The sequence below is a fragment of the Belonocnema kinseyi genome, chromosome 7 (genome assembly GCF_010883055.1).
Source record: "Belonocnema kinseyi isolate 2016_QV_RU_SX_M_011 chromosome 7, B_treatae_v1, whole genome shotgun sequence".
In the NCBI taxonomy this organism is placed as follows: Eukaryota; Metazoa; Arthropoda; class Insecta; order Hymenoptera; family Cynipidae; genus Belonocnema; species Belonocnema kinseyi.
Window position 1 is genome coordinate 31,222,380 of NC_046663.1, and position 14,928 is coordinate 31,237,307.

The 14,928-nt window shown below is 23.7% G+C and overlaps 2 protein-coding genes across 2 annotated transcripts in view; one reads left to right on the forward strand and one right to left on the reverse strand.

Moving 5' to 3' along the window:
• Positions 1-103: 103 nt before the first annotated feature.
• On the forward strand, positions 104-14,113 carry LOC117175789. The gene is made up of 4 exons (XM_033365528.1): positions 104-317; positions 8,121-8,264; positions 8,338-8,420; positions 13,666-14,113. The coding sequence occupies exons 1-4, from the start codon at positions 302-304 to the stop codon at positions 13,777-13,779; spliced, it is 357 nt and encodes a 118-aa protein (XP_033221419.1). The 5' UTR covers positions 104-301; the 3' UTR covers positions 13,780-14,113.
• Positions 7,506-14,928, reverse strand: part of LOC117175787 (nuclear pore complex protein Nup160 homolog) — a 57,704-nt gene continuing 50,281 nt past the window's right edge. The window contains exons 11-13 of the mRNA XM_033365525.1: positions 14,105-14,338; positions 13,885-13,979; positions 7,506-8,174 (exon numbers count right to left, since the gene is read on the reverse strand). Coding sequence (XP_033221416.1) covers positions 13,887-13,979; positions 14,105-14,338 — 327 coding nt within the window. The 3' untranslated portion in view covers positions 7,506-8,174; positions 13,885-13,886. The remainder of the gene's footprint in view (positions 8,175-13,884; positions 13,980-14,104; positions 14,339-14,928) is intronic.

Below are 14,928 nucleotides of genomic sequence, written 5' to 3' on the forward strand. Positions count from 1 at the left end.
TTCATGTTTAGTTTTTTCGCTCCTTTGACATACATTTTTACTTGCATATTTATCTTATCGAGATAATGCTTCAGATTATCTACAGATAGATTTATATTCACTGCTGTTATTTCTCGTGAACCTTTGACATTGTTTATCACATCACATGAGAAAACAAATCAGATGTGAATCGAGTCAATCAACGAACTTTTACAATGGGAAATAGATCTGACTTGCCGAGTCCAAGAAAAACTTTGTGAAAGACAAAAGAAGAATCTGTATTATTATTTTTATAAGTTGGGAACAGTTCGGAGAGAACAAGATGCTCTCATTTTCTGGTAAGTCTTTTACATACAATTTTTTCACTTTTAGAAAAAAATGTATTCGTTGAAAAATGATGGCATTTAAAAAAAAACGTTATCCCCGGAAAAAATAATAGAAAAAAATTATCACCCAAAGGGAATAAAAATCATTATGATAATTTATTATATTTATTATTATAATAAATAATTAGATTCTCTAAAAAAAATTTAGTGCAGACGATTTCACTGTTAGTATTTTTCAGTGTTTATATTTAATATTCAATATAAAAATATGACAAATAAGTATTCATATGACACAGTTTTGTGAAATCTTTGGAAGTTTTGAAAAATATATCAGATTCTTAGAATCTTTGTAAAATATCTTTTGAATTTTTTTAAATATTAAGATCTCTTCAAAATTTTTGAAATAATTTTAAATCTTTGTGAAATAGTTTTAAAACTTCTAAATTTTTTTAAAAGGATTTTGAAATCGTTGAAATTTCTGTGCAGTTTTCAGAAACCATTTGAAATCTAAAAATTATTTTTAATTCTTTAAAATCTTTCTGAAATCCTTGTGAAGTCTTTTGGAATCATTTAAAATATTTTTAAATCTTCATGAATCTTTAAAAGTCGTCTTAAATAATTTAAATATGATGTAGACAGTTTTGTGAAACTTTTTGGATTTTTGAGAAATATTTCAGATCCTTAAAATCTTTGTGAGCCTTTGTAAAATCTTCTTAAATCTTTAAAATCCTTCTGAAATGTTTTGAAATCTTTTTAAAATCTTTTGAAATTTTTCTGAAATATTTTGAAATCTTTTTGATATTTATGAAATATTATTAACCCGCTTCCAATTTATTAAATTATTTTTAAATCATTGAAAACTTTCTTAAATCCTTTAAAACCTTTATGAAATCTTTAAAATCAATGAGAAATTTTCTTTAATCTTCTTAAATATATGAAAACCTTTTAAAATCGTCTAAAATTTCATGTCCATGCCTTTGTTAAATATTTTTAAATCTGGTATGAAACTTTTGAAATCTCTCTGAAATCTTTTGAAGCTTTTGAAATATTTTCAAAATATTTTAAAACCGCTTGAAGTCTTTGAAATATTTCCGAAATTTTTTGAAACTGCTTGAAATCTATGAAATATTTTTTAATTTTTGCAATCTTAAATCATTTAAATCTGATGTAGACGACTTTGTGAAATCCTTTAAAATCTTTTGAAATCGTTGACATTTCTGTACAGTTTTCCGAAACCATTTGAAATCTAAAAATTATTTTTAATTCTTTAAATTCTTTCTGAAATCCTTATGAAGTCTTTTGGAATCATTTGAAATATTGTTAAATCTTTATGAAATCTTTAAAAATCATCTTAAATAATTTACATCTGATGTAGACAGTTATGTGAAACTTTTTGAATTTTTGAGAAATATTCCAGATCCTAAAAATCTTTGTGAGATCTTTTGAATCTTTTAAAATCTTAAAACCTCCTGGAAAAATTTGAAATCTTTGAATTTCGCTGTAAACGCCTTTATAAAATTTGTAAAATCTTTGTTAAATCTTTTAAAGTTTTCTAAAACTTTTAACAACCTTTTGAATTTTTATTTTCAAAATTTTGTGAAATCTTTTATAATCTCTTTAATTCTTTTGAAATCTTTTCAAATTTTTCTGTAACCTTTTGAAATCGTTAAGATATCTATGAAGTTTTTCAAACCGATTGAAATTTATGGTGCGATTATTTTACACAAATTGATTATCTTGAGTATTTGTTTTTTGTAACATTTGTTTAAAGGATTATATTTTAAAATCTTTGTGAACACTTTTTATTTCTTCTAAAATCTGTTGAATCCTTTCGAAATCTTTCGAAAGCTTTTAAGAACGTCTGAAATATTTGAAATTTGATGAACATGCCTTTATGAAATCTTTTTAAATGAGTTATGGAACCTTTGAAATCTTTTGAAATATTTCCGAAATATTTTGAAACCGCTTGAAGTCTTTGAATTATAAATCTTAAATCTTATAAATCTGAAGCAGGCACCTTCGTGAAATCTTTTAAAATCTTTGAAATGCTCCTGAAATGTTTTCAAACCTTTTTTTGAAATCTTTTTAAAATCTTTTGAAATTTTTCTGAAATATTTTGAAACTTTTTGAAATCTTTGATATTTCTGAAATATTTTTAAACCGCTTCCAATCTATTAAATTATTGAAAACTTTCATAAATCTTTTAGAACCTTTATGTAATCTTTAAAATCTATGAGAATTTTTTTTTAATCTTCTATAATATATAAAAACCTTTTAAAATCGTCAGAAATTTCATGTACATGCCTTTTCTAAATATTTTTAACCCGCTTGAAGTGCTTGAAATGTTTCAGAAAATTTTTGAGATTGCTTGAAATCTATGAAATATTTTTTAATGTTTGCAATCTTAAATCTTTTAAATCTGATGCAGACGACTTTGTAAAGTCTTTTTAAATCTTTTGAAATATTTGAAATCCTTCTGAAATATTTTGAAACATTTTGAAATCTTTGATATTTCCGAAATATTTTTAGACCGCTTCGAATCTTAAATTAATTTTTAAATCATTGAAAACTTTCTTAAATCTTCTAAAATATATAAAACCCTTTTAAAATCGTCTGAAATCTCATGTACATGCCTTCGTGAAATCTTTTAAAATCTGTTGAATACTTTAGAAATTTTTATAAAATATTTCGAAGCCTTTTTAAATATTTTTGATATGTTTTGAAACCTTTTGAAATCGTTTGAAAGCTGACCTACACGCTTTTGTGAAATATTTAAAATCGTTGTGTAATCTTTTTAAATCTGTTGAATCCTTTCGAAATCTTTCTGAAATCTTTCTAACCCGATTGAAATTTCTGAAATCTTTCAAAACCGCTTGAAATCTATAAAGAAATTTAAATTTTTGAAATATTTTTTTAATCTTTTTAAGCCTTTAGAAATCGTTTGAAATATTTTTTATCTGATGTAAACGCCTTTATGATATCTTTAAAATCTATATGAAATATTTTTAAATCTTCTAAAATTTCTAAAAACTTTTTCAAATCGTCTGAAATATGATGCACGCGCCTTTGTAAAATCAATAAAATCTTTTCAAATTTTCTAAAACATTTTTAATCATTTCGAAATCTTTGGAAATCTTTTATAATCGTCTGAAATTTTTGAAATATAGTGTATACGCCTTTGTGAAATCTTTAAAAATCTGTTGAAATCTTTCTGAGATCTTTTGAAATCGCTTAAAATCTATGAAAATATTTTCAAATATTTGAAAACGTTTGGAAATCTTTAAAAATAATTTAAATATAAAGTAAATGACTTTATGAAATCTTTAAACTCTTTGTGATATATTTTCAAGTCTTCTAAAATCTTTGGAAACCTTTTGCAATATTTCTGAAATATTTTTAAACCTTTTGAAATCTTTCTGAAATTTTCCAAACCCGCTTAAAATCTATGAAATTATGTTTATATCTTTGAAATTTTTCTTAAATCTTTTAAAACGTTTGGAAACCTTTAAAAATGATTTAAAGCTGAACTAAATGCCTTTATGAGATCTTGAAAATCTTTGTGATGTCTTTTTCAAACTTCTAAATTCTTTGGAATGCTTTTTCAGTATTTCTGAATTCTTTTGAATCATTTTGCAATATTTCTGAAATGTCTTGAAACCCTTTAAAATATTTTTAAATTTTCTGAAATATTTTTAAACCTTTTGAAATATTAAAAAATTTTCTGAAATGTTTTGAAACTTTTTGAATATTAAAAAATTTTCTGAAATATTTTTCAACCTTTTGAAATCTTTCTGAAATTTTCTAAACCCGCTTAAAATCTATGAAATTATGTTTAAATCTTTGAACTTTTTCTTAAATCTTTTAAAACGTTTGGAAATCTTTAAAAATGATGTAAAGCTGAACTAAATGCCTTTATGAAACCTTTAAAATCTTTGTGATATGTTTTTAAAGCTCCTAAATTCTTTTTAATGCTTTTTCAGTATTTCTGAATTCTTTTGAATCATTTTGCAATATTTCTGAAATGTCTTGAAACCTTTTGAAATATTTTAGAATTTTCTGAAATATTTTTAAATCTTTTGAAAATTTTCTGAAACCTTTTGAAGCTGATGAAATCTCTGTTTATTTCAAAATTTAATTAATTTAATGTTTCAAAATTGAATTACTGCCCACCATCGTAATTATCTGCTAGGTTTAATTTAACCCTTAAACGGCTAAAACGCCACTACCGGGACACTGCTTTTCAACGGCCAATAACTAAGACTATTCGACACTAGAAAAAATTGAGACACATACATTTTTATTGCTTAAGATCTCCTCTTTCCGACGGTGCCAATGAAATTCCTCAAAAAATTTATTTATTATCCCAAAATGCAGTTTAAACAAAAAAAAACGTGATTTCTCGTGCCTATTTTTTTTTGTGAACCATTTTCCAAAGCTTTTCGAGTCTGTAATTAACCTGGAATCTCACTAATCGGTGGAATAAAGTCTAAACTTTGAGAATCCATGATTTAAAGATCGATTTTTCGTTTTAGTATTTTCAAAATGGCGTCTTAACGGCAAAATTTGTGTGAAAACATTCATGAATTTTTTTTACAATAAACGATGCACTTTTCGGAAAAATCATCAGGAATAAAAAGTTCTTGTAATCAGCCAAGGAATACGCCTGAATTTTTTCGAAGCGTTTCGAGCAAAATTTTGGATTTTGCATATGAACAATTTTTGCAAAATTCAAAATTTTGCTCAAAACGCTCCGGAAAAATTCAGGCGTATTTCTCGGCTGATTACAAGAACTTTTTATTCTTGACAAATTTTCCGAAAAGCGCATCGTTTATTGTAAAAAAATTCATGAATGTTTTCACAAAAATTTTGCCATTAAGACGCCATTTTGAAAATACTACAACGAAAAATCGATCTTTAAATCATGGATTCTCAAAGTTTAGTTTTTTCTGTTTAAACTGCATTTTGGGATAATAAGAAATTTTTTTGAGGAATTTCATTGGCACCGTCGGAAAGAGGAGATCTTAAGCAATAAAAATATATGTGTCTCAATTTTTTCTAGTGTCGAATAGTCTTAGTTATTGGCCGTTGAAAAGCAGTGTACCGGTAGTGGCGTCTTGGTCGTTTAAGGGTTAAATTATAGGGAAATGTATCAGCGTATCCTCCAATCCCTTTAATAAATAATACAAAATTCAAAATATTTTGAAACCGCTTGAAAGCTATGAAATATTTTTTAAATCTTTTACAAACCTTACGAAATATTTTGAAATCTTTGAAAATTTTCTGAAATATTGTAAAACCTTTTGGAAATCCTTGAAGTTTTTGTGAAATATTGTTAAACCCTTTGAAAACATTGAAATATTTTGAAATCTTTGACATTTTTCTGAAATATTTTTAAACATTTTGAAATCTTTTAAATTTTTCTGAAATATTTTTAAACCTTTTGAAATCTGTGAAATATTTCTGTATTTTATTTATTTCATAATTTAATTATTGTCCACAACTGCAATTATCTGCTAGGATTAATTTTAATGATAGGGAAATGTATTACCTTATCCTGTCTATTCGTTCAATAAATAATAAAAAAATTTCAAAATTTTTTGACACCGCTTGAAAGCTATGAAATATTTTTAAATCTTTGAAATATGTTTTAAATCTTTTAAAACCTTATAAAATCGTTTGAAATCTGATGTGCAAGCCTTTGTGAAATTTTACAAATCTTTGTGCAATATTTTGAAACCTGTCTAAATCTGAAATTTTTCTGAAATATTTTTAAACCTTTTGAAATCTTTCTGAAGCCTTCTGAAATTTTTCTGAAACCTTTTGAAATCGATGAAATCTCTGTGAAGTTTTTTGAAGCCGTTTGGAATCTAGACATATTATTGAATCTTTGAAACGTTTGAAACATTTTAAAATCTTCGAAATCTTTTGAAACCTTTTGAAATATTTGAATTTTTCTGAAATCTTTTTAAAAATTTTCTGAAATATTTTGAAACCTTTGAAGTTTTTGTGAAATATTTTTAAACCTTTTGAAATCTTTCTGAAATCGTTTGAAATCGATGAAATCTATGTGAACTTTTTTGAAGTCGTTTGGAATCTAGACATATTATTAAATCTTTGAAATTTTTTGGAAGATTTTAAAATTTTCGAATTCTTCCTGAAATCTTTTAAAACCTTTTGAAATATTAACAATTTTTCTGAAACCTTTTGAAATCTTTGAAATTTTTCTGAAATATTTTTAAACTTTTTGAGATCTTTGAAATTTTTCTAAAATATTTTGAAACCTTTTAAAATCTTCGAAGCTTTTGTGCAATATTGTTAAGCCTTTTGAAATATAAAAAAAAATTTCTGAAATATTTTGAAAACTTTTGAAATCTTTGTAATTTTTCTTAAATATTTTGAAATCTTTGAAGTTTTTCTGAAATATTGTAAAACCTTTTGAAATCTGTGTAATATTGATGTATATTATTTATTTTAAAAAATTAATTATTGGCCACAGCCGCAATAATCTGCTAGGATTAATTTAAATGATAGTGAAATGTATCAGCTTAACCTGCGCATTTCTTTATTAAATAATAAAAAATTCAAAATTTTTTGAAACCGCTTGAAATCTGAAATATTATTAAATCTTTGAAATATGTTTTTAATGTTTTAAAACCTTATGAAATCATTTAAAATTTGATTTACACGCCTTTGTGAAGTATTTTGAAGCCACTGAAATATTTCTGAAATCCTTGTGGAGTTTAAAATCTTTGAAATCTAGAGTACAACGCCTTTCTCAAATATTTAAAAAAATTTTAGAATCTTTCCAAAATCTTTTCAACCCGTTTGAAATCCTTAAAACATTATAAAACCTTTGAAATATTTTTAAATTTTTTAAATCTGTTTTACACTCTTTTTTTTAATCTTTCTGAAGTTTTTTGAAACTGTTTAAAATCTTTGAATGTATTTCAAACATTCGTGAAATCTTTCAAAATCTTTTGAAATCTTTGGAATCCGATGTACACAATTTTGCAAAATCTTTTGAATATTTGTGAAATATTTTAATTCCCTGAAATCTTTGTTAGATATTTGAAATTTTTTTCAATCTTCAAAAATCTTTTGAAATCGTATTAAAGTCGTTTAAAATCTTTGGAATCCCTAGAAAAAATAAGAGAAAAAAATCATCAAAAGAAGGAAATGCAAAATAATCAAAACACATAGTTACAAAACGGGTAGTTTTTATTCAATAATTAAATAAGATTCTCCTACAAAACTGACTGCAATCAATTTCACGGCTAGTAAATTACACTATTAACAAAAATCGAAAATATTAATTACTAAACTAAAATTCTCCTGAAACAAGTTAATTAATGTACTGTAAAACAAAATTTTCATGATTTTCTGTGACGTAAACAAAAAAAGTTTTTCATTGTCTACATTTAATATTCAATATACAAGTATGACAAATATTCATATTCTAGAAATTCTTTCAGTGATTCCTTAATATCAGACATAAAAAAAAAATGAAATGACATAATCTATTAAAAATATTTTATTCAAATAATTATTAATTTGAAAGAATGCTTTGTCGTACAGAAAAAAACGTAAACTAATTTCTTTCAAGTTTGTTTTTTAAATTAAGTTTCAAACTTCAGATCACTGAAATAATTCTGTATACAAACTGAAAAATGATTGTATACAAGTTTCCTTAATTTACTGGGACATTCCATAAGATTGAATAGTCGTAAATGCTAAAAATGGAAATTAACATACAGAAAAAACAAAAAGTGCTAAACATAAAAAATATTTACAAGTATCTTTTACTTCTTTTTGCAGGAGACATTTTGGCAAGTGAAGATGGATCGATGAATTCCGAAAAAATAATCGGTTCTGTGGACATAGCAAATGATACTCTTATTAGAAAAATTCGAACAGCTAATTATGCAATTTACAACTACAATCACTGGATCCGAGATTACGGTAATTTAAACATAAATTATATTAATAGTTTAAGTTTAATTCAGTTTAGAGAAAGAAAACTTTAATTTTATAGCTGCTGATCAAGGTTACAGAGCAGCAGCATTTCTTCTCCCACTCGGTTCCATATTCGTTTTAACACTCGTCGTCTTACTAATGGTAAAAATTTAATTTTAAATTTTAATTTAGTTTAGGATAAATCCAATTTTCTATTAATTCTGGGTGTCTAGCGTTTCTTAGAAATAAAATTCAAAGTCTTTTCCAAGTCAATATATATAGTTCTTCTCGATTTCCTTTTTTGTGCCATTGCAATTTTTTTTGGTCAAAGATTTCTCTACTGTTGCCTTTTCAGGGTAACCGCTTTAATCAAAGAACAAAATTCCTAGTTCGCAAATATTTTTCCCGGTCAATAACATTTTAAAAATAGAAATATAAAGCTAAATAGTAAAAGTGCAAGTAATAAAAAAAACTAAAGCATTCAAAGTGGAACTCTTGAATTTTTAACTTCAAAATTGAAGTTTAAAAGTTTTTAAATGCAAAATTTTTCTATTGAGTTGTTCAATAATTTGCACGTCAACTGAATAATTTCAAGTTTAATGAATTTAAATTGAAAAATTAAGAATTTTTAACATTCATAAATTATAGAGTTCAAAGATTTAGATTAAATTCCAAAAATATAATTCCAGGTTAACATTTTCAATACTCTAAATTAAAGAATCAATCAATTAACTTTAAAAATTATCAAAATTAAATTATTCAGTTATTTTAGGCCATCAAATATTTTAAAATTAAAATTTTTTTAAATTTAAAAGTTCTTAAATTAGAATTCGAATTATTTTCATTTTAAATAGTTTAAGCATCCTTGAAAAACTTTAAAATTGCATTTCTAAATCTTGAGAAATCTAGAAGTAGTTTGAAATTTTTTCAAATTTAGCTTTATTTTTGAAATTTTTTCAAAACTTCTCAATAACTTTAAAAATTAATTGAAATTATCCTACAAATTTTAGAAAATCCTGCGAATTAAAAAAAATGTCCTTAAAATATTAGGTTAGATTTTTAATTTTTAGGTCTACATTTCAATTTAAATAATTTAAAAATGCAGTTTTAAAGACTTAAACAATTAAAATCTTGAAGCGTTTAAAATCGAAAATTTTGTATGAGAAAAATTTTTAGTTTATCAACTGTGAATATAGATTAATTAATGATTTTTAAAATTCAGGGTGGCTGCAGGACCGAAAAACCGGGAAATGGCAGTGAATTTGCTTTTTGACCGGGAATTTTACAAAATTTTGAGAATAAAAATGTTGTCCAACTTTGATTTCAAACGTTTTTAAAATTATTTTTCAAATTTTGATTTTTATAAATTATTATATCATTCAGTTTAGAATGCTTAATTCGAAAATCTTTTAATTTATAATTTTCAAGTTTAGATTTTTAAGTTTTAAAAGCATATATTTTAATTTAAAGAGTTTTAAAATTAAGTTTTAAAGGCTTAAAAAATTAGTTTGATAAAAAAAAAGTTTTATTTTATCAACTTTAAATATAAATAATAAAATTATTTTGAAAATGGATCTTTACTCTAAGTATATAAATCTGAACAATAATTAATTTGACGAAACAATTCTAAATCCGTTCAAAATTTTTTATATTAAATTAGATAAATAAATTTATTAATATATTATTTCTATTGATTGGTTTAGCCATTGAAAAATGTAAACGTGCGGTTTACTATTTTCAACTTAAAAATAAATCCATAATAATATACTCATAATTAAAAGTTTTTATTAAATTAAAAATATTGTGTCTAAATTATTTAATTTTTATCCAATTTAACTAGAAATTTCTTAATGAAGAAAAAGAATAAGTATTTCATATTTAGCAATATTTCACTGTTCATTTAAGACGTGTAAATTGAAACCAAATATTTAAAAGAAAACAATTTGAAACTGAATTGTTTTACATAGAAAGCTTTCAATCTTTAGATTTTCGAAGAACTTTTAAACTTTTAGCGTTACAATTTTAATTGTTCTATTTAAAAAGTGTTTAATTTATAAGTTAAATTGTCAAATTTTGAAGAATAAATAACAATTGAACACTTATTATTTTTAGAAGCAATTTGAGTAATTTTAGGTGATATTTAGAAGTTTCAAAAAGATTAAAAATTAATTTAGAACTTGAAATGATTTCAAATAATTTTAACGAAGTGTGTTTACCGAAAAAATTTGGTTATTCGTAACGAAATTTCGGTGCAAATACTCACAACCTAATTTAAAACAAAATGCATATTTCTGCAGTTTACAAAAAGTTTAGAGGCTTTTTAAGAACTGTGAAAGGCTCCAAATGAATAAAAGAATTTCTTAAAATTCGTAGGAAAATTAAAATGATTCTTCATTTTGAATAATTATTTTAACAGAATATTAAAAAAGATTTCAAGAGAATTCCAATATTATTAAAAACGAACCGGGAAGAATATAAGAATTTTACATTTTTTTGAAGATTTTCTAAAAATTGTAGAAAAATTTTTATTCAGTTTAAAATATGTTTAGAAGTTTTGAGTCTTTTCAAAACTTCCGAATATCTCTTAAAATTACTCAAGTTTTTTTTACAAATAATACGTGCTCAATTATTATTTATACATCAAAATTATACAATTTCGCTCACAAATTAAACATTTTATTAAGTAGAACAATAAAAATTGTGAAGTTAAAATGTTAAAAGCTTTTCGAAATTTTAACAATTCAAAGCTTTCTATGTCGAACAATTAAGTTTCAAACTGTTTACTTTTAAATATATAGCTTCAATTTAATCTTCTTCAATTACAAGTCAATTATTGCTAAATATTAAATAATTATCCTATTTCTTAATCAAAATTTCTATAAATGGATTAAAAATGAATATTTTAGACGTAAACAATATTTTTAATTTAATAAAAGCCTTCAATTCCGAATTAGTTACGACTCTAGAAATTCTTTAACTTTCAATGGATTTAGAATAGTTTTATCAATTCAATTATTGTTCATTTTTTAATACTTCAAGTACAGATCCATTTTTAAAATTATTTATTCATATTTACAGTTGATAAAATAAAACTTCTTTAAATTAAAAATATAAACTTAAAAATAAAAATCTAGAATAGAGAATTTTTCAGGTAAAACATTTTCGAATTACGCATTATAAACTGAATATCATAATTGAAAAAGATATCAATTCCAGCGGCCACCCTGATATTATTAAATTTTTCATTAAGATAGAAATTACGAACAAATTGATGACTTTTCAGAAATATTAAAAATTCTACTTTAAAGATTTTTTAAAATAATTTAATAAACTTATAATAAAATTTGCAAGTTTCTAAAAAATTTTAGGCAATTAATTTTGAAATCTTTAAAAATATTTCGAAACTTTTTGAGATCTTTTAAAATCTTTTAATCTCAGGATGGCCGCTTAACGGGGAAACCAAGAAAACCAGGAAATGAAAGTGAATTTATTTTTTAGCAGGCGTAGGAAAAAAAAATCTGGCCATTAGATATCAAGTTTAGAAAAAATTAGTTGAATTTTTTTTTTTTTTTCATTTATGATATAATTAAATTTATATTTCGTAACTCGAAAATCTTTCAACTACAAATTTTCCGTTTTAGATTTTAATTTTTTAGCGTACATTTTTCATTGGAAGAATTTAAAAATGCAGTTCTAAAGATTTAAGAAATTAAAAATAAGAAGCGTTTGAAATATACAATTTTCGATTTACAAAAAAAAAAACATTTTAGTTTATCAACTGTGAATAAAAATAATAATTTTTTTTTTTTATTGAACTGTAAATTAAGGATTGAAATTAATTTAACATTTGAAGTGATTTCAAATAATTTTTTTCGAGCAAATAATTTATAAGCTTTTTGAGAATTGTGAAAGGCTTGAAAAAAAGCATTTTCACAAGATTTCTAGTAAAATAAAAAAAAATAATTTTAAGAGAATATTTCAAAAGATTTTAAACATTGTCCAAAATTAATCTGGAAGATTTTAAGGTTGTAAGATTTTGCAGGATTTAAACAAAAACGGTAGACAAATTTTAATTATGTCTCCAAATTCCGTGTAAAATAAAACAATTAAAATTGTTTTCTTTTAAATATTTGGTTTCAATTTACTCGTTTTAAATGAACAATGAAATATTGCTAAATAATAAATACTTGTTCTTCTAAATTAAAAAATATCAAATTAAATAGTTAAAAATTGAATATATCAGGCCTAAAAAATATTTTTAATTTAATAAAAATCGTTAATTAGGACTATATTATTATGGAGTTATTTTTAAGTATAAAATAGTTTATAAAGTTTCAAACGCACGTTAAAATTTGTAATGGCTAAACAAATTAATAGAAATAATATATGTATATAAAATTTTGAATCACAAATATTTTATTTATAAATCATTAAAATTTTTGTTTAAAAATAAAATTATCGGAATAAATAATATTAATATCAATTCTTATTAAAATTTTCGAATTAAAACAGTTACAATCTGGAAAATCTCAAATTTTGAACGGATCTAGAATTGTTTTATATAATCAATTATTATTCATATTTTTATTTTAAAGTAAACCTCCATTAAAAAAAATTATTTATTTATATTTAAAGTCGCGAAATAAAACTGTTTTTTATCAATTTTTGTCGGATTTTTTAAATATTTTGAATTCTCCAAAAATCTTGTTTATCTTTTTGAAATAGTTCGGAAACTTTGAAGTCTGATATACAACTTCTGTATCAAGTATTTTAAAATCTTTTAAATTCTTTTCAAATATTTTAAATCTTTCTGAAATCTTTGTCAAGTCTTCTGAAATTGTTCAAAATATTTTTAATATTTTGAAATCATTAAAATCTTTACAAATAGTTTAAAATATTTGAAATCTGATGCACAAAACTTTGCGAAATTTGTTAAATTTTTGTGAAATATTTCAAAATCCTGGAAATCTTTATAAAATTCATTGAAACTATATTGAATCTTTGAAATATCTTATAATATTTAAAATCGTTTAAAATTTTGAAAATATTTTTAAACAAACAAATCTGGCGTGAAATCAAAATTGAGATGATCAGTATATAGAAAATTCTAATCCTGAAACTAAATTAATATTGAAATTTTCAACTAAAAATTGTAATTATGAAAATAATCTAATATTAAAAACAATAATAAAAGATTAAACGATTTAAATTACTCTTCGGATTGCAGTAAAATAAATGTATAATAAGCAGAAAATTAAACAAAATTAAATTAAAGTTTTTTATAAAAAATGCAAGAAGATTCTCGGATTTTTCAATGTTAAAAAGAGAAAATCAAAAAGTATTTCAAATTTTCAAGGTTTTCAAGATCGCTAGACACCCTGACGCATTATTAAAAACCATTTTCCAGGTTTTATTCAAGAGATGTCCGCAATTAGTCGCTGCAGTCGTTGCCGGAATTTTAGGAACAATTATAATATTCACGATACTCGTCACTGTGAATCATCCAGCAGTTTATCAGTAGTCAAAAGCAAAACTGAGATTTGATTTTCCATGACAAAAAGAAAAAAAAATTGACACTCGTCCTCATTACTGTAAATATATCATATCCATAACATAAAGTACTTACCGTTAAACATTGGTTCTGTATTGAATCATGCCATTCGAGACGCGTTTGACTGTTTCAACATAATCTTCCAAAGTGTCCTTCAATGAATCGTAGTTCTGAAAAAGGAGATTCAGTCATTTAATAACGAGACTAGAAAGATTTATAAATATATATTTTAAGCTTCGTATTGTATATGGTAATCCAAGTAGATTTTATCAAATTTTTTAAAATAAAATCCTACTTCTATGTAGCTGGAATCTTCTTTACTCGCGTGTTCCAATTCGAATAATAAAAGCTCGACGGTGTTGAAAGGTAACCAGACTGAAGGTTTTGTCGCCACTAGTGGCGATTCGAAACCAAAGTGTTCCATTCCTTTTCCCAAAATTGCCTTGATGTAATCGACAGCGAGCTCACTCGCTTCCGAAATTCGACCCATGTTTAACAAAAGTCGAAGTAGCTCGGCAGCATTTCGTTTCTGGAAGAATACATCTTTTTTATTAAACTAGACTATTATGTGCGCGCGCTCACTTTTCTACTCATTTTTATCATTTACTCAATTTTCTAATAACAATTTATTTGTTAAAATTTTCTGAAGACTTGTATGCTTGTTCACATATTACTTAACGTTATTTTAAACCCTTTTACCTTTCCACGCCCTAACTGCAGTTACTTAACATTTATTTTGTATTAGTTTAAAAAACTGAATAGACGTTTTGTAAATAAGAATAGATTTTTAGGATTAAGCGCGGTATAGAAATACATTAAACAATATTTTGACGTAACACAAGAATGCTTTTTTGATATTTTTTTAGTTACACACATTTTTCAAATTATTTACAAGAAAAAAAGTATGAGCAGTTTTTTTAGAATTATATAAATTTTATAATTTTTATGAGACAATTAGGAAAGATTTTTCAAACTTTTATTACGAAAGTAGTCGCTAATATTTAATTACATAATCTGAGAGAAGTTAACATATTTATATTACTAAATATTAAACAATTTAAATCCAATCTTTATGTACTTTGATATTTTATTTTTTATTATTAAACTTTAATTCATATT

What these genes read in the sequence shown, in the direction of transcription:
- LOC117175789 (XM_033365528.1), top strand. An exon ending in TCACTGGATCCGAGATTACG is followed by an intron (nt 8,265 to 8,337) that starts GTAATTTAAACA and finishes TTAATTTTATAG; the next exon opens with CTGCTGATCAAGGTTACAGA. An exon ending in CACTCGTCGTCTTACTAATG is followed by an intron (nt 8,421 to 13,665) that starts GTAAAAATTTAA and finishes ACCATTTTCCAG; the next exon opens with GTTTTATTCAAGAGATGTCC.